Source organism: Chanodichthys erythropterus, chromosome 8 (genome assembly GCF_024489055.1).
Source record: "Chanodichthys erythropterus isolate Z2021 chromosome 8, ASM2448905v1, whole genome shotgun sequence".
NCBI classification, from domain to species: domain Eukaryota; kingdom Metazoa; phylum Chordata; class Actinopteri; order Cypriniformes; family Xenocyprididae; genus Chanodichthys; species Chanodichthys erythropterus.
In genome coordinates this window covers 33,843,825-33,863,960 of record NC_090228.1, presented here as the reverse complement: position 1 = coordinate 33,863,960, position 20,136 = coordinate 33,843,825, and the positions used below count along the sequence as shown (strand labels likewise).

Below are 20,136 nucleotides of genomic sequence, written 5' to 3'. Positions count from 1 at the left end.
AAGAAAGAAGAGAGAGAAAAAAAAAAAAAAGCAGAGACATCATGGAATTATGTTCTAGAAAGAGCGTCGGCGATTATGTTATCCTTCCCCGGCACGTGCTGAATTTCCAAGTGGAAAGGCTGTAAAATTAAACTCCACCGCATAAGTCGTTGGTTTCGATTTCTCATGCGATTTAAAAAAAAACAGAGGGTTATGATCTGTATAAACAATAATTGGGGCAGCAATTGAACCCAAATATATTTCGAAATGTTGTATAGCCAACACAAGGGCAAGGGCTTCCTTTTCAATAGTTGAGTAGACCTGTTGATGATGAGTGAATTTCTTAGAATAATAACTAACAGGATGTTCAACTCCGCTTGAATCCTCTTGCAAGAGAACAGCGCCTGCACCACAAGCGCTGGCATCAATTGCAAGTCGGAAAGACTTCTCGAAGTTTGGAGCTTTCAAAATGGGAGCATTGGCCAATAAAGCCTTACAATTTTCAAAAGCATTTTGGCAGGTCTCAGACCATTGAAAGACAACTTTCGGACTCAATAGATCAGTCAAAGGCGAAACCACGCTGGCAAAATTCTGGCAGAAACTCCGATAGTAACCTATCATTCCGAGAAATCTACGCAATTCACGACGATTGGTAGGGATAGGAAAACTACATATGGCTTCGACTTTAGCACCGATTGGAGATACACAACCGTTTCCAACTATTTTACCCAAATAAGTAACAGTCGCTTTTCCAAACTCAGACTTAGTTAGATTGATGGTCAAATTAGCCTCAGTTAGACGTAAAAATAAGTCTTTTATTTGGTTAAGATGTTCAGACCAGGAGGAACTATACAAGACAACATCGTCAAGATATGCCTCGCATCCAGACATTCCATACAGTATACGATTTACCAAACGTTGGAAAGTAGCTGGGGCGTTGCGGACCCCAAAAGGCATAACCGTATATTGCAGGAAAGCATCAGGGGTAACAAATGCAGATAACTCCTTCGCTCGGGCAGTTAGAGGCACCTGCCAATACCCCTTCAGGAGATCAAACTTACTTACATATTGGGCAGAGCCAACATGATCCACACAGTCGTCAACACGAGGTAATGGGAAACAGTCAGGTTTGGTTAAGGAATTAAGTTTCCGATAATCGGTGCAAAACCGATATGAGCCATCTGGTTTGTTCACTAGCACGGAAGGAGAGCTCCACGAACTAAAACTGGGTTCGGCCAATTTGTGAGTGAGTAAATAGTTCACTTCTCGTTGTAACAATTCTCGTTTTACTGGATTAACCCTATAAGCATTTTGCTTAACAGGAGAAGAAGTTCCAACATCAATGTCATGTTCAATGACGGAAGTACAACCAGGAACATCAAGGAAAAGTGAAGGAAAGGACATTACCAAATCAATGATGTCATTTCTCTCTTTCTCAGCCAAATAAGACAGATGATAAGACAAATTAACAAGAATTTGAGAGTTGTTAAGTCGTCCGTCTACTTTTTCTTGAGAAAGATTCCCGTCCTCATCAATATCCTTGGAAAACTCACCACTCCTACTACAAGAGAGAGAAGGAACCACAGACTGACCTAAATTAGATGGATCACATAATGTTACAATGCCGACAGAAGCAGAACTTACCGGAGCAACATAGGACTTTAACAAATTAATGTGACAGACCTGCACTTTTCTTCTACGATCAGGAGTATTCAACAGATAGTTATTATCCGAAAGGCGCTTAGCCACACTGTAAGGTCCAATAAACTTGGCTTGAAATGGATTTGTAGGGAGAGATAATAGAGCCAATACCTGATCACCTACCTGAAAACTCCTAAACTTAGCCTTCCTATCAAAAAGTCATTGCATTTTTGTTTGAGACTTACCCAATTTCTTTTGAGCTATCGCCCGTGCCTCATAAAGTCTACAACGAAATCCACTAACATAGTCTGCAATACTGTCTGGGGGCTTAGTAGTACGCCATTCATCAGCTAAGACTGCCGTAGGTCCTCGTACTGGATGACCAAACACCAATTCATTTGGACTAAAACCCAAACTTTCTTGAATTACTTCACGTATAGCCAATAACATCCATGGCAGCCCCTCTTCCCAGTCTGCATCGAGTTCCACACAGTATGACCTCAAGAGAGACTTTAAAGTTTGATGAAACCTTTCAAGAATCCCCTGACTTTGTGGATGGTAGGCACTGGAAACATTGTGTGTAACTCAAAGTTGACACAAAGCTTTTGAGAACTGCTTCGACATGAAATTTGAACCTTGATCTGATTGAATAATCTTGGGAATACCAAAGATAGACATAAAGTTAGTGAGGGCTTTCAAAATAGATTTAGTGGTGATAGATCTCAATGGGTAAGCTGCAGGATAACGGGTAGTCTGGCACATGATGGTAAAAAGATAATGGTGACCAGCCCTAGACCGTGGCAGAGGACCGACACAGTCAATAACTAGATGTTCAAAAGGGTTGGAAACCACAGGAATGGGCTGTAGCAGAGCAACTGGCACTTTTTGATTGGGTTTACCGGTAATCTGACATGTGTGACAAGATCGTATATATTTGGCCACATCTCGTTTTACTTTAGGCCAATAAAACTGCTGCATAATACGACTATAAGTTTTCCGGACTCCAGTATGACCAGCGAGTCTTTCATGAGCCAATTTCAAAACAGGTTCTCTAAATGGCAGAGGAACTACAATCTGAATTTTTGGTTCCACCATATCCTTATGCATGGTCCCCTTCCTACAAAGAAGGCCGTCTTCAAAGAAATACAATGAAGGAAGATCAGACCACTTATTTGACCTTGCTGCAAAGAATAAAAACTTAAGTGTATCATCAGTCTGTTGTGCTCTAATTAGCTCCTCTCGAGAGATCTGTAAAAGAGAAGTCAAAGAACAATCAACATTAGAAAGTTCAGTACCAATGCTTTCAGAAGTGGATAGGACCTCAGATGTATCAGATTCGTTTTGCAGTTCTGTAAACTCTTCCTGATCAGAAGATGGCAAAAAGCAAACTTTCAAGTCACTTTGTTCAGAACATTTAGAGACATCAGATTCACCTGTATTAACAGTAGAAAAGAAGGTGTCATTCAGTAAAACCTCATCATCCTGGTTTTCAGATGGACGGTTAGCCATCGATCGAGTGACTGCACAAGCTGGGAACAAATCAGAAAATTCTTTATGGATTTCAACATCAGTTTTTCTGGGTACAGATACTACTATGGGTGAAGCTGCCACATTACCCTCACCCCAAACATTCCCCTCAGCTAGATCATTTCCCAGAATAAATGTAATCCCAGGAACTGGAAGTGCAGCACGGACACCAACTACAACATCACCAGATACTATGGCAGAGGAAAGATGGATTCGATGCAAAGGCACTTTAACAAACCCCATCTCAAAACCCCGTACCAACACATGAGTTCCAGTAGATGTTTCAGAAGTCAAAGGCAAAATTCCTTCCAGAAGAAATGACTGTGCAGCTCCTTTATCTCTAAGAATGCACACAGACACAGTCTCCTTTGAACCAGATAAAGAAACAGTTCCTTCAGTGATGAAAGGTGTATAATCAACAGAGCCAGTAACACTCTGCTCAGCAGGTTTACCACAATGAGACAAAGGGCTCTCTCTTTCCTCAAAAGTATCATTTATGAATGGGGATGTAGCAACCAAAGCAATAGGTTTTGAGAGTCTCTCTTTTTTCTTAAGAACAAGACAATCAGAGATCTTATGGCCAGGTTTTTTACAATAAAAGCAAATCATGTCTTTTGAAAATACAGGCTTTGACTTCTCAACTACTGTCGCTTTAATATTTGGCCCCATTGAAACAGACTTTGTCTTGGCTTGAGTACAAAACTTAGACTTACCCGTGTCGTTCTTAAAACTGACTGAACCAAACGACCCACGATGGGTTAACACAAACTCATCAGCCATAATAGCAGCTTCTGAAAGTTTACTCACCTTATGCTCGGTAAGATATGTAGCTACAGCATGAGGAACACAGTGTTTAAACTCCTCCAAGAGCACCAATTCTCTTAACTGCTCTTTAGTGGTGATTTTCATTGAGGTACACCATCGGTCAAATAATGTCTCTTTCTCTCTTGCAAATTCAACAAAAGTGCATTCATCATTTTTGTTAAAATTCCAAAATTTTTGTCGATATGCCTCAGGCACAAGTTCATATGCATGTAACACGGCAGTTTTCACTATATCATACTCACCACTCTGTTCCAGACTGAGAGCTGAATAAACTTCCCGAGCTTTACCTGTGAAAACACACTGTAACATTAAAGTCCAAAACTTCCTTGGCCATTTCAAAGACAAAGCAACTCGTTCAAAGTGATAGAAATATTTCTCTATTTCTTTTTCAGAAAACGGAGGAACTAATCTCACATTCTTGTGAACGTCAAACACAGGATCATAATCAGCCGACGAATACGATTCAACAAAAGGCATATTAATTTGCGGGGCTTCCGCTTTTTTTGCTGCTAACTCCAACTCCAACTTCTTTATCTGAAACGCTCTATCTTCCCGTTCTCTCTCCAACTCAAGTTCGAGTTTACGTACGGATAACTGTTGCTCTAATTTCCTTGCTGCAAACTCTCTTTCTACCTCCCTCTTTCTACGGACTTTCGCCGCATCTAAATACAGCTGCTTCTCTTGCAGTGACATATTTCGAAATTTCAATTCACTTTCAACCTCAACGTCACAAGGAGAAAACACAGAAGAATCACTGGGAGCAATAGACTCAGTTCTTACCTCAAAAACTCCTCTATCAACGAGTGATCGTTTTAATGTCGTCTCAAGCGTTTCCTTCAGTTTCTTATCTTGAGTAGTAAGATCGATACTAAAGCGTTCGGCAATTTGTAATAATTGCTCCTTTGTACACCTCTCAAGTAAAGATTCTGAGGGACACGCAAAGAAATCTTCGAGCACCGAAGACATCTTCGTTCTCACACATCTATGCGACAATACAAACAAACGGTTCACGCACGTGGAACACTCGTGATTACTAGAACTACAACTCCCATAAGCCACTGCTTCATTTACGTCATTCCGTTACGTAACGCACTCATTCACAAAAACTTCAAAGACTTACCACAAGTTGAAAACACGTTGCAGGTTCGCGGGAAAGAAGAGAGCGCACTAAAACACAAATTATTATTATTTCACAGATTTTGCTGTATAGGTTCACCTCCATGAACTGAGAAACTCCAGCTCCTACCTGAAAATAATCACTAACTAATCACTATCTAATCTTCGAGGATGTACCGGGCTCGGGGCGGCATTAAACGCTAAACTCAGTGACGATCAGTCAAACTGAAAGTCCGAAAGCGTACCCCCAACAGAGATTTATATCTCCACCCAGGATAATCCTCAAAAATAAAAAAGGCAAAATAATAAACAAAAACAACAACCAGTGTTCCGAAGGAAGGATTGTATACACAACCCAGCTGGATACACTCTTCCTAACCAGAGTTCTCATTCAAAAAGGTGACCATTCACAAAAATAGTTATACTCACCAACATTTCCCACTCCAAAGGATCACGGACGAGCCACCCAATTTATGTCACGGCCAGCTCGTTCTTGACCGTAACATAAAGAGGATCACACACACAAATGAGTTCTTTGAATTGCCATGTCGTTTATTACAAAATTATCTGTTCCAAACAAAATAGCACAATGTCTAGGGGAATAAATAAACCAAAAGAAAATAAGAATCCAGTGGGTAGGAAAGGTTGGGAAGAACAAAAATGAAAACAGGTTGGAGCAAACGACTTCTCTGGAGAAACCCGTTCTACCAGAGGAAGTACTGTTGAGTAGATCAGCCGGCTATTTATACTCTCCACCCATGAATTATCCAATTGGACTTTACACCACATCCAAACGCCACACTGCCACCACCAGGTGACGAAGGAAAAGACAGGGTCGTAACAATATTTACATTGTCGAAAACAATTTGTCATGGTACAGGGTAAATCTTAGGAGACTAACATAATTACCAAAGGTGTTCCACAAGGCTCATCTCTGGGGCCCCTACTATTTTCAATCTACATAAATGACATGTCTAAAATAATTGAAAAATGTCAAATCCATATATTTGCTGACGACGCCGTTATCTACAGCTCTAACAAAAATGTACATAATATACAAGAGTCACTTCAGTTCGATTTTAATCAAATACAATCTTGGCACACTCAGCATAATCTTTATTTTAAATAATAAAAAATCTTTCAGTATGCTTTTTTCAAAGCGCCCGGGTCTAAATCTGCAGAGCATGACCATATATTTATCAGATAGAAAACAACTCGAAAGCACAGACTCTTTTAAATATCTGGGGGTGTGGGTTGACCCAGAACTTACCTTTAAACCACACATTGACTATATAATTAAAAAAGTCCATTCATGTCTTGGTCAGCTCTACAGATCAATAAATAGCTTTACACAAACGATTAGGAAAAGAATAGTACAGCAACTTATGCTGCCAATAATTGACTATGGGGATGTAATCTATCAAAATGCAACAGAATCTACTCTTAAACCTGTAACTACATAAACCAACTCACTATGCAGATTTGTTTTAAAATGTCATTACAACACTCATCACTGCTTAATGTAAAACTCTCTTAATTGTCTGCAGCTAGAAGAAAGGAGAACATTCCATTGGTCAGCCTTAATTTTTAAGTGTATCTATAATGATTTTCCCTATTACTTGAAAAAATACCTGGTACCATTTAGGTCTTCACATGCTCTCAGAAATGTAACATCTCCTTTCTTTCGAGTTCCTTCAGTAAAAAGAGAAACTGGAAAGAAGGCCTTTTGCTTTAAGGCTCTGTCAGATAATTTGCCAGCTGCTCTTCATTCTATAACGACACTACAACTGTATAAATCTTCATTATGCTCCTAATTAAATACATCTTGCACTTGCTATTGATGTACCACATTATAAATGTTAATAATACTATTTTTCTCATGTTTGGTATTCCTACTACAGATGAATGTTTATCTTGTATATGCATCAGAAGTATTTATATGTTATATTAATTTATACCAAATAACATGTATGAATTATGTGAAATCTTACAAAGGACAGTGACTTAATGTTAATCTAATGTAAAAGAAATTATGTTACCATTAAAAGGTGAGGATTCTGGGGGAACAGGGTTAAGGACGTGTTGAGCAGGACAATTGTTAATTATTTATTGGTATGTGTTGTTGTTATGTGTTTGTTGTATAATGTGGGATGTATTGTGATGTTGTACATGTAACAGCCATCCTTGTGCTTTAGGACCCCCTCTTAAAAGAGATGGATCATCTCAAGGGTCTATCCTTAAATAAATAAATAAAAATACAAAGAAAATACAGCAATATTGTGAAGGATGCATTAAATTGATCAAACGTCACAGTAAAGACATTTATAATATTACAAAAGATTCTTTTGCAAATAAATGCTGTTCTTTTTCACCAAAGAATCCTGAAAAAAAAATGTACAGAACTGTTATAAAACTGATAATAATCATAAATGTTTCTTGAGCAGCAGATCAGCATATTAGAATGACATCTGAAGGATCATGTGAAACTGAAGACTGGAGTATTGATGCTGAAAATTCTGCTTTGCGTCACAGGAATAAATGACACTACACACACACACACACACACACACACACACACACACATATACTATATATTCATATAAAAACATATTTTAAATTTGTAATTTAAATTTAAATATTTTAATAACTGTTTATTTGAATTTTTAATCAATGCACTCTTGGTAAGCAGAAGAGACTTGGAGATCAGGGTTGGGAAGCTTACTTTTAAAATGCATTTCACTACAGATTACAAAATACTTTTTCTAAGAAGGTAATTTGTAACGTATTTTGTTAGATCTTATTCTAAATACTTTGGAATACTAATAAGCATATAACAAAAAAAGTAATTGCATTTTTATCTCACTATTCTGACTTTTTTCCTCAGAATTGCGTGATAATAAAAGTTGCAATCATGAATAAATTCAAAATTGTGAGATATAAACTTGCTATATTGATAAAAAAAATTTTTGAGATGAATTTGAAAATTAATTTTAAAATTTTGAAAAAAAAAAAAAAATTGTGAGATGCAAACTTGCAATTGCAAAGGAAAAAAATTCAGAACTGTGAGATAAAAATTCACAATTACAAATGAAAACAGTCGTGGATCATCCAGGTAATGATAGGCCCAAGGGTATGCAAATTTTTGAATGGGCAATTTTTATAAATTCAGTAATTGTGGTTTGTGGAGTATATGTAAATATCTGTTTTGTGAAATAGCTTATTCAGGGCAGTACTAAATGAAATTATCATACAATCTTTATAATCTCTTATTTTGTTACAATTATTAAAATGTTGCATATTCTGCAAGGGGTATGAAACTTATGAGCAGAAACATGACTTAGGATGCTTTTGCAGACTGTCAGAGACGGACCAATTGCTGTTTACATTAATTACCTGTCAATGTTTAAATGACATATGTCAGGGAATCACAAGGCTCCACCTACACAGCCTTCACAGAGTTTAATCATCACCAGCTGTCACTCATTTCACCTGCACCAGTTCAGAGGACTCTACACACACACACACACACACACACACAAACACACTCTCTCTGTCTAGTCTGGTCTTAAACTTACCTTGTGACTCTCTCAGCTTGTTCCCTACCTGACAATTCCTTACCTGCTTTTCCTCTCCTCACCCGGGTCTCCATTCTCCATGTCTTCGATCTCCAGTCTCCTGTTCCGTCTTCTCCTTTAAGTCTCATGGATTCACTGTTCAAAGAGAAGAAAAGGAAAGTGTTCATTATCAGTGGCTGAATAATGTGTTTGTGTTTCAATGTACCTGTCTGTTATCCTCCAGCTGTTTCTTCACTATTCACCTGCTTCTCCATTCTCTGATACCTTACAGACATTTCATAAAACTTGCCTTTTATCATACTTACCATCTCTCAGGTATGTGTATCCTGACAACGTTACTAAACACAAGATTAAAAATGTCAAGTCATTATTGAGCATTCACAAAGACCTGCCCCCCTTAGTTACTGTTGCTTTGTGACAGCGCCATGGCTTGTTGGATGCCACACGCAGTGAAAAATACATCGCAGATCAAAGAGGACACTGATAACACGTCGACAGACAAGACAGAGCAGATTACTTATGATATTAAACAAAGTCCCAGCTTTCAAACTGTAATTTTTTTTAAAGAAATTCAAACAATAAAAACGTTTTGTGGCTCTTTAATGTGTTGTGACAGATCGCTGTAGCGCCTCATCTCTTCCTACTAGTTCATTTATAGCATCAAATAAACATGAATGAACATCAGAAGGAATGTTGTTTCAAATGCAGAAAGATATAAGTACACACTATTTTTCAAGTTCTTGTCCACCGAGGTTAATCTTCTAACTCCTGAATGCTTTGTTGGACAAAATGGCGGATTTGGTGTTATGATTGGTTAGATCGCTTGTCAATCAAACTCCCGGAAAACGGTCAATTACAGTCGTAAATGTGTTAGGGTTAGATGAATGCAAACAGTTGTGAGAAAATAGGATGTGTGTCAGATCCGTCATGTGCATCAGTGGCGGTCTTAAAGTGACAGTTGTTAGATTAAATTAAATAAAGCTGCTTTCAATTATACTGTAATGCTGAATGGTTATAATTCATAACTAAAATTGAGGGGGAAAAGTGTAATGGAGACATCGGTATCAGTGATACTGGCCTTTAAGATGCCTTTAAACAAATATTTTAAATGTACTGTCTTTACTCATTGTGAAAGTGTTATAATATAAAAATATATTATATTCTTAATGTTAGGAGTGATTAATTGCTATTAATTACAGGAAAATTTGCAATTAATTAAAGTTGCCAGTCTTTTGCAATTAATTAAATATGCAAATCCATATTTAACTCCTGTCCCGGTCCTTGTTTAATCATTTATCATTCACTACATTCTTAACAAGAACCCAGAAGTTAAATATCATCACTGGCAACTTTAAGTATGTGTTTTGTAAATCTAATATTTGAAAATTTCTTGCATAAACATCCACACACACTGTTGTATATTTCCACTTTCAACTTTGATTCCAGCTTCCTCTTTTGTGTTCATGATGGGGAAGAACCAGAATTTATAGAAAACAGGAAGAAGAAAAGAAAGAAGTCTCTGAGAGAAAATCAAGGGTTGAGGGTTTTCAAGGAGTTCAGTATAAGGACATGCACTATAATATAATAAAATAAAACACATTTTTGAAAAATGAATGTTTTCTAATAAGCTGTTTTTGTCTTTTCTCTGCTGACAAATGTGCTCTTCAGAAAGTTCAGTTCAAGTTCTCACATCACTCTGATCTGCAGTTCAGCAGTGTTTTATTCCTGTCTTGTCTTGTTTTAAAATTAAAACTTTACTCTTTAACATGTAAGATTGGTATCAGAGAATATTTTAAATATATTTATACCATGGTCTGCCTGAAGACTCTATTCTGATTGGCTGGAAGGTGTGCAGTAAAACCTTTTAATGCACAGGTACTTCAAAGTCAGTCAATCACCGTTCCATATTAATGCACTGCTTTCACTGAAGTACATACCCTGCAAAAAATGCTTTTCTTGCTTAGTATGTTTGTCTTGTTTCCAGTCCAAATATTCACAATTTAAAATGACATTGACAAAGTAAAATGACATAAGATATTATGTCTTTGTGCCAAGCAGGATAGAAAGCTGTGGAAACGGAGCTAGTGCTAATGAGCGTCAGCTGTGCTCCACACTGGCCTCGAGTCTCACGGAGGAGCTCTGGAAGGACAAAAAGAGGAGTTAAGACAGTGAAGGGGCGAGAGAGGATCAGGCCTGGACATTTATTTTGTGCTTTTATTAAGTTGTTATGCTGCTGTTGCAGTTTATGATGCGTAAGGGGCTGCAGCTTTACTTTCGTTTTGTTGTTTGTTTCTGGATTAAAGTTTATGTTTACTCTTTCCCTGAGCCTTTGTTACAGTCTTGTTTTCTGAGAAAAAAAGTTTTTGCTTAAAACGAGCAAAATGGCAATGGTTTAAGAAAATTTTTTGGTTTCACTTTGTATTAGGTGTCCCTAAAGTCCCCCTGTAGTAAATAATTTTATCCCTTAAAACTAAAAAAAAAATCAAAATTACATATTTAAATGTTTTTTCCTTGAAAAAAATGTTTCATGCCTTAAAATATCTTGAATGTATTTAACAACTTTTTGTCCATTTCATTCATGATATTGTTATGCCAGTGCAGCTTATAGCTTATTTTAGGATTCATCACTGTGGAGTATATAGTTTAATTGTATTAATAAATAAAGTTTTTTGGAAGTATTTAATGTGTCAACTCTCACTCATACCTGCTTAATCATGGCTTTAGTGGTTTTAGGGAGTAGGAGCTGGTATACATATTCATGGGCTCACAATGATGGTCATATCTGACCCGTGCTGGCAAAATGAGTGGGAATGTGCACGGGCTAATTATGAGCTATAGGCAAAGCAAGTCAAAAATGTAATTTTTTTCGTCAAATTTGAGGTTTTCACAAAAATTAGTTCATTAAGCCCTCATTCAGCAGTTTCAATAATCCAAACAGAAAATAAACACCTAAAAGTATCTATTTGTATTATTACTGGGAGGAGTACCTTTCCTTTGACCATGAAAAAATGCCTCTTTATTTTTTGCTCGCTTCTAGATAACTCATGCTTCCTCTCAGCACAAGTTTGAATACTCAGTGGCATGAGCCAGGTAGTCCTGTTGCCTCCCCAGGAACTGCCCTCGGCCAGTGGTTTTCCCTGACCGGCGAGTCGCTCGGCACTGATGCCCTGGCACTCAGCTGGCCCCGGGGCCTACGCAATATGCGTTTTCCCCCAGTGAGCCTTCTCGCACAGCTCCTGTGCTAGGTCAGGGAGGATGAGGAGCAGGTCTTGTTAGTGGCTCCATATTGGTCACTCGGACCCGGGTTTCGGACCTAATGCTCCTCACGACAGCCCCTCCTTGGCCGATTCCTCTGAGGAAGGACCTCCTGACTCAGAGATGGGGCTTCCTATGGCACCCGCGTCCCGACCTGTGGAACCTCCACGTGTGGTCCCTGGACGGGATGCGGAGGTTCTGGGTGATCTCCCGCAGGCGGTCGTAGACACCATCACTTCCGCTAGAGCTCCTTCACGGGGAGCCTCTATGCGTTGAAGTGGAACCTATTCGTTGAATGGTGCTCCTCTCGCAAGACGAGAGGACCCCCGATCATGCTCGGTCAGATCTGTGCTTTCCTTCCTGCAAGAGGGCTTGGAGTGAATGCTGTCTCCCTCCACCCTCAAGGTGTATGTTGCCGCTTTGCTGCACATCTCCATGCAGTTGATGGCAAGCCCTGGGGAAACTCGATCTGATCATCAGGTTCCTGAGGGGGGCGAGGGGACTGAATCCTCCTCGCCCACCCTCCTTACCCTCTAGCTAACTTCGGCGTCATCCCTTGAGCCTTTGCAATTAGTCGAGTTAAAAGTACTGTCTCTTAGACCGTCCTCCTGGTTGCATTGGCCTCATGTTAAGAGGGTAGGGGACCTGCACGCATTTTCGGTCGACGAATCGTGCCTGGAATTTGGGCCTGGGGATTCTCACGTCATCCTGAGACCCCGGCCTGGATATGTGCCCAAGGTTCCTACCACTCCCTTCAGAGATCAGGTAGTGAACCTGCAAGCGCTGCCTTCGGAGGAGGCAGACCCAGCCCTGGCTTCGCTCTGTCCAGTTTGCGCCCTGCGTGTTTACGTGGATAGAACTTGAAGCTTAGGACCTCAGATCAGCTCTTTGTCTGTTACGGAGACCAGCAGAAGGGAAAGGCTGTCTCCAAGCAGAGGATGGTCCACTGGTTAGTGGATGCCATCGCTCTGGCTTACGTTCCCAGGGCGTGCCTTGCCCGTTCGGGTTGAGAGCCCACTCCACCTGAGGAGTGGCCTCTTCCTGGGCGCTGGCTCATGGCGCCTCGCTGACAGATTTGTAGAGCTGTGGGCTGGGCGACACCCAACACGTTTGCTAGGGTTTTTAGCTTACGTGTAGAGCCGGTTTCTTCCCGTGTACTCGCTTCCACCAGCCGGTAGACGCGTTGAACCTGTTCTTTGTGTCGGCTTGCAATGCCAGGTATGGGCCAGATATGTGCATCTGTTGACTCCAGTCGTGTTCCCCGTTCGGTGAACCCCGTCGAGTTCCTCCGCCTCCACCTTCGGCTCGGGCATTGCGGAGTGTCTGATGCCAGACCAACATCCATCTTCGATGTTGTCTGTTGGTTGGGTTCCATATGTTGCAATCCCTCTTCGTGAGTGATTCCATATGTGTATTGTCCACGGTTACTCCCTACGGTGAGCCCGTGTCTTTCCCTTAGCAGAGCTTCTGCTTTCACCTGTCAGATGAGTCTCCCCCTACTCAGGTGGAGCCATCCCAGGGACTCATATGCGTTCTGCCCTGCGGGCCAGTCCATATGTTTTCCATGTAAATTCCTTCCCCTCTGGGTAGGTAGTGATTTACGCAGCGTTCCTTACGGGTTCGCTTCCCCAGTGTAGTCTAGTTTACTTAGTGGGTATATCGGAACAGCAGTAGACTTCCCGGCGTAAGCTCGCCCCCTTCTCCGTCCCCTTGGTGCGACGGGCGGCTAGAGCCTGGGCTGGGCACTGGAAGGGGTTTCGTAACTGTGGCATCCCAATTCGTCGGTCACTACTGACGTACGTCGAACGTGACCGACTGAAAGGGAACGTCTCGGTTACGTATGTAACCCTCGTTCCCTGAAGGAGGGAACGGAGACGTACGTCCCATCGCCACAGTTTCTGTACCCTCGCTGCAGTGCGGACACCGGTTGTCTCCTCAGCGAAAAACAGAGTGCGATTGCATCTGCCCCCCTTTTTATATCCACCTGTTAGGGGAGGTGCGCATTATGCAAATATCGCACGCCAATGTCCATTGGTTTGTTTTAGTTCTCTCGAAGCTGATAGGGGCTCTCTAGCGATATCCCAATTCATCGGTCACTACTGACGTACGTCTCCGTTCCCTCCTTCAGGGAACGAGGGTTACATATGTAACCGAGACGTTTTGTTTAGTTTTAGCCAAAGTGCTACGTATCTTACGCTGTTCAGCGAGAGACGTCCTCACCCTCCGGCGACCAAACTGTGGGTCAGTCATGAACGATTCGTTCATTTTGAACAAATCCTTCACATGACTCAGCAGTTACAAGCTCTCTTGAAGTGTGATTGGTTCTTTTTTTTTTAGAGATAGATATAGAGATCACAATTCTCCCATGATACTGAAAACAAAACAGACAACCAAATAAAATAACAGGTTTTGACAAAATGTTTTTTTAATGTTATAAATGAGTCCATTTATAAATGTCTATATGTTATAAATGAGTCTATTAAAATGTTTATTCATTTAAATGAATTAATTATGTAAAATCGTTTGAAATTAATGAATGAAGACTTGTTTCAATCAGAGTTTTTGAACGAATTCCATCATATAGGCTAGAATGACCATGCTAAATTTTAGAGAGGAGAATTTTGCTAAATATATACCAGTTCTTCCCACACATAGACTTCACTTGGGCGGGCCACCGGCCGGTGGATATTTCACATAGACAGGGCTTGACAGTGTGGGTGCTTCTGTGTGCCAACTGTAAAATGTATTTAGGAGCATGTGTGTGAATAAATGTGAGATTTCTTAAAATGATCATTAAAACATAATGTATTGAAGATTTTATATTTTGGGGATCTAAAAACATAAATAGCCATACAGCCTATTGATTATTTAACTTCAGAAGGATATGATTTCATAAAAAAAAAAATAGCACTGCACATTGCAAAGTCACAAGGTGGCGCTGTTTGCTTTCTACAGGCTCACACAACAGCGCTTCAGACTGCTTCAAAGTGATCCTCAATAAATGAATAGTGCACATTTATGCCAAGCGATTGCTAATGAACTTGAGTTGATGAATTATGACAATGTCTACTTTATGGCCTTTACTTAATGTTTTAGACAGTTGTAAGGATGCATAAAAAATAAACAACTTAATCAAAATGGCTTTGTTGTTTGTATTTATTAAAGATTCATAATTTTTGATCCGCCTGAATATGTAAGTGCTCACGGCATGAATAATGTATGAAAACACATTTAGAAATGTTATTTGTGATATAGCCTGTGATCACTCTCTGTGTTATAAAGATTTTACTACTATCAGTAAAATCTGTGTCCCATTCACTGAGAGAGACACTATATGACAAAGCGAGGAGAACTCTACCATTTAAATGCTGTAGTTTTTTCTATAATTTACAATTCATAATAATGCATAATAATTAAAAGGAATTCCAATACATAAAAATATTGTTAAAAATCACACATTATTTGTTTGTCGCATGTAGCAGACAATTTTTGTGCCGTGGGTACAAGGAGGATTTTCCTGTATTTTGCTGTATGCTTACAGCGTTAGTTGAGAGATTTATTTCCTTGAGAAAAATTAACTATTGTACCTGATATGTATGCAAATGATATTGAATCAAGATCGGAATCGAATGTATCGAATACTTACTATATGTATCGAGTCATCCCCCCAACCCATAACTCTCACTCCAAACTAAACTCAAAAGTTGTCAGCCCTGGATAACAATAATGATATATCAAAATATAGATATTCTGGTTATTTTATATTTGTTATTAAATATAAGAACAAAGAAGGATCAATCGCTTTGTGTTTCAATGGCGGAAAGATGTCAATAAAACAGATACACAATACGTCATGCAGCATTTACCTCAGAAAAGCCACTCAGTGTCCTCAACAGCTCGTTAGTTGGACATAGAAATGAACTCTCACTTAATATATGCACTGTATTAGCCTATATAATTATATAAGGTCATTAAGTCATTTTAATTAAACTTTTAGTGATGTCTTGAGTAATTTATGTTTATATAAATCAAATGACAACCACTGTGTATAGAAATTATATTTCAACAACAAATAGAAGTAAAAACCTTTAGAAGTTAATGCAAAAACTGCCTTAGCTGCAGCGTACATGTTTGCACACAATTTGTTATTTGAGTGCTGATTATTTTATCAAAAAATAAAAATCAATTACATTTAGTCTAATAGTTTGGGCTCCCTACATAGTTTATAGCATTAGCAAATATACTTTTTTTATCCTTAAGAAACTTTTAGTTATAATTTAATTTAATATATTTAAAGACAAAAAACACAATTTGTTCAGTAAACTACTGTTTAATAAAAAAAGGGAATTTAATGTTTAGTTTTCTCCCCACCTGCTGTACTGAAAACCATACCGAACCGTGAGTTTTGTGTACCGTTACACCCCTATAGCGCACACACCCAGATACACAGGATTCGCAGCTTCACAGGCCCAGTTTCTCAAAACATACTGATAAGTTGTACTTCTCTCTCAATGAGAGGTACAAATGAAAAGGAAATTAAATGCTTTGAAGAACTGAAGTTGAAGAAGTCATTCATATAATTTAATATTTGGAAAGATAAATGTTGATTAATAACTTGATTATATATCACTCAAAATATATATATTGAAGCATTCCAGAATCCACCGTTAACTGCTTTTTATTTTTACAGGACAACAGTATGGATTATTACAATATAAGATATAACTTTTAATGTTATAAAATGTATTTATTTATTTTTAAGTAAGAAGTGCAAAGGCGTGGCCAGATTTTCCTGCTTTTTTATCTCTTGCTGATCACATGCCTGTTTACTTAATGTCAAGAGTCTATAGCAGGGATGGACGACTCCGGTCCTGGAGGGCCAGTGTCCTGCAGAGTTTATCTCCATCCCTGATAAAAACTCACTTGCCTATAACTTTCTACTAATCCTAAAGACCTTGATTAGCTGGTTCAGGTGTGTCTGATTAGGGTTGGAGCTAAACTCTGCTGGACACTGGCCCTCCAGGACCGGAGTTGTCCATCCCTGGTCTATAGGCTAGTAGAATAGTCATGAGGATGATACAGGATGTTATTGTTTGATATAAAATGAAATCCAAATATTGGAGAAACAGGGATGAGCCTGTAGAAATTTAAATGTTAGGTTACATTTTTTTATTATTAATTATAGTTATAAGTTATTATATAGTAGTTATTATTAATAATAATAATACACACACATACACACAAACACTTTTATCTTTTAGTTGCACCAAACCTGTTGTAACCATAGCCAATGATTAGCTAGGAGAATTTTGGAAAATTGCCTCCTCTAGTAGATGACTAAAGGTTTGCTAGTAAAATCTCACATTTGCAGCTGTTTCACTCCTGAATTAACAGGTGCTCGTATAAATCCTTTTACATGCACTTGGACTTTCAGTTTGTTTGTTGTCATCTGTCACATGTTCCTTTGTTCTAGTTTCCCGCCACAATCAGTATCCATGCACACTAATCCAATTCATCACAGCTGTTTGTCATTGGAGTTATTCAGTCTGTCTATTTAAGTTCCTGTTTCGGTTCAGCTGGTGGTCGGGTGTCGTTCGAGTATACTATGGTGTATGTTCCTGTCCTGTTCCTGTACTCTCCAGTTGGATTATCTGATAAAAGACTTGTTTTGATCTTATCTCCTCGTCGTGTGCTTTATACACCAGTGGTATTGTAACAAATTCCATTGTCAGAAGCACCTTGGTTGATCGTTGAACAGTTGATCAGGACGAGAAGCACAATGTGCATAACAACTGCACACTTGTTTGGTCAACAGGTTTGTCACTGGAACATTTTAACCCAGCCAATATATTTTGATGACCACACAAGTCTGCCAGTGTATGTAGGCCATTGAATCAAGTGAAAACTAAATAAATCATTATTTTGCCATAATAAGACCATATTAAGCGCCAGTGATGACTCACGTGAGCCATTCGCTGGTGCATGTGCAAATAACATCTGTCTATTTAAAATATTTTTTTTTATCTCACAATTATATAACTTATTAAATCTTCACTTAATCTTCTAACGATGATGGCAAAAAAACAAGCAGTTCATCATAGAAGGCAAGAAACATTGCGTGTCGACACATGCAAATGTTTAAATGTCTTTAAACTGTCTTAAATATTGACATTAACAATATTATTTCTGTTATCAGTGATTGTCATGGAAAACATCTAGAATAAATATCGATTTCATTGGTTTTCCTGTGAACACCTTTTCTCAGTTTCCTTGTATTATACAAACAGACCACAGCTCTGAACAGAGTTATTTTTAGGTTATATAATTTTATCATGACTATTTAGGTCTTAACTGGCTACTTGAGACATGAAATAGCCTACTGTTATGTGAAATAGTCTATTGTCTGTGGACGTGACAAATTTAGCTTCTTAAATTTAGCTTGATGCATGTCTATCTGGTTAAATTTGCTTCATGCAGAAAGCAATTTTTCAAAAAATTTTTTGTTCAAAATGTATTTTATTCTATTATTCATTCTTTTATTTTGTTCTTATCAGTAATACTTTTGGAAAAGAGACCTCTGAACTCTGCAAACAGAACAAAAATACTGTTGATCATCAAACGAACCGGACTGAAAAACAATTTGTTTTCCATTTCTGGTTTGAATTGTGTTCTAAATTGGAGAAATCACATTCTGGGTGCTTTTTTTTTTTTTCTTTTCATGCCAATGTTTCAGTGCACTGGAAGGGAAAGACCTGCTAGAGTTTAATGTTGTTATGTTTGATATTTAAAAGAGTTTCTGTTATGTTGAAGTTTTTGTGATTACATTGTGCTGAAGAGTAGACTAATGGGTGTGTTTTGGGTGTAACGTGCAAAAAAACATCTCTAGTGCTGGGCAGCATGACCAAAAATTTATATCACAGTATTTTTCAAAATTATATCGGTTTCACGGTATATGACAGTATTTTTTCCCCCTATTCATGATCGGGCATTAACCATATTTTCTACTGATTGAGAGAGGAAATTCTGCAGTAGATTGACTAGAATGCCCTGTTTTACTATCATGATGAGTGAATATTGTAGAAAAATTCACACTAGAGTTAATACAGGTTTACAAAGCCCCACAAAATGATGCTGTGGGGAGACAACAACCAATAAAACACTGACCTGCAACACACTCGTCATTACAGACACATGAATATTAAAATATGACCATGGAGATAGAAAATAAAAGAGTCGGGGGCACCTTAAGCATTTTAAAAATCTAACCCTATATAACAACAAACTGCCAAAAATAGGGAGAAACGCGGAAGAACATTTAAACTGTCTAAGGATATTTTCAGTACATTTAAGAGCACTACAGTCTCTGAACAAATGACACACGTATGTTTAACACAGAAAGAATAAAGCAGTAAAAATTTTGCGCATTCTTCTTTGAATTGTAAGTCTATTTATTAACTCACATCGTCTTCTGTGTAGCAGAATAACCCATGATGTCATCGCGGTCGTGATCAGACGTACAGTTCAGACGTTACATTTCATTTGAAGAAGACGTGATGAAATATGTGCGCATACACGCTGCTGGTTCATGTTTAGAGCACTAGAGTATATGAAATAAGTCCATAAAAAACATAAACATGCTCGCTCCGGTCTATATAATATGATCCATGTGGAGAAACTTAATCTCATCACGGCGCTGCGCGCAGAAACCGCTCTCTCTCGTGCGCCGCATGTAGTTTGAAGTCTCCGCTGTAATCAAGGCTGAATCCGAAATCGCCCCCTATATCCTCAAATAGGGCATTATTTGTAGTGGTGTCCGAAACCATAGTGGACATTATTGAGTGCACTCTTTCAATCTCACATTGCACCACAATGAGTGTACAGCCGATGTCTGAATTCACTCACTTGTTTTCATTCACTCTTTCAAGTGAACAATATAAGTGGATAACGTAGGGAATAGTTAATGAGGATTTAGGGGGTGATTTCGGACTTACCATAGGCTGTGATGCGATCTCAGCTGTGCTCTCACTACAGTGCAACAGTGAAACGGGACGCTCTCAACGTTGGTTAAGCGACACATAGGCTACCGGTATTGCTGTATCATCAAAATTCATATCATAACAAAAATAAATATCGGTATTCAGTATGAACCGGTATACCGCCCAGCACTACTCATCTCCCATTCCCTTTAAAAGCCTGTCGCGTTCGGCCCATGGCAGAT

At 38.7% G+C, this 20,136-nt stretch overlaps 1 protein-coding gene across 1 annotated transcript; it reads right to left on the bottom strand.

Moving 5' to 3' along the window:
* Positions 1-50: 50 nt before the first annotated feature.
* LOC137024786 (uncharacterized) lies at positions 51-19,937 on the bottom strand. Its single transcript, XM_067392663.1, has 2 exons — positions 19,379-19,937; positions 51-8,798 (listed from the first exon to the last, which is right to left on the bottom strand). Exon 2 carries the CDS (start codon positions 4,936-4,938, stop codon positions 2,206-2,208), a length of 2,733 nt encoding a protein of 910 aa, XP_067248764.1. The 5' UTR covers positions 4,939-8,798; positions 19,379-19,937; the 3' UTR covers positions 51-2,205.
* Positions 19,938-20,136: the final 199 nt, after the last annotated feature.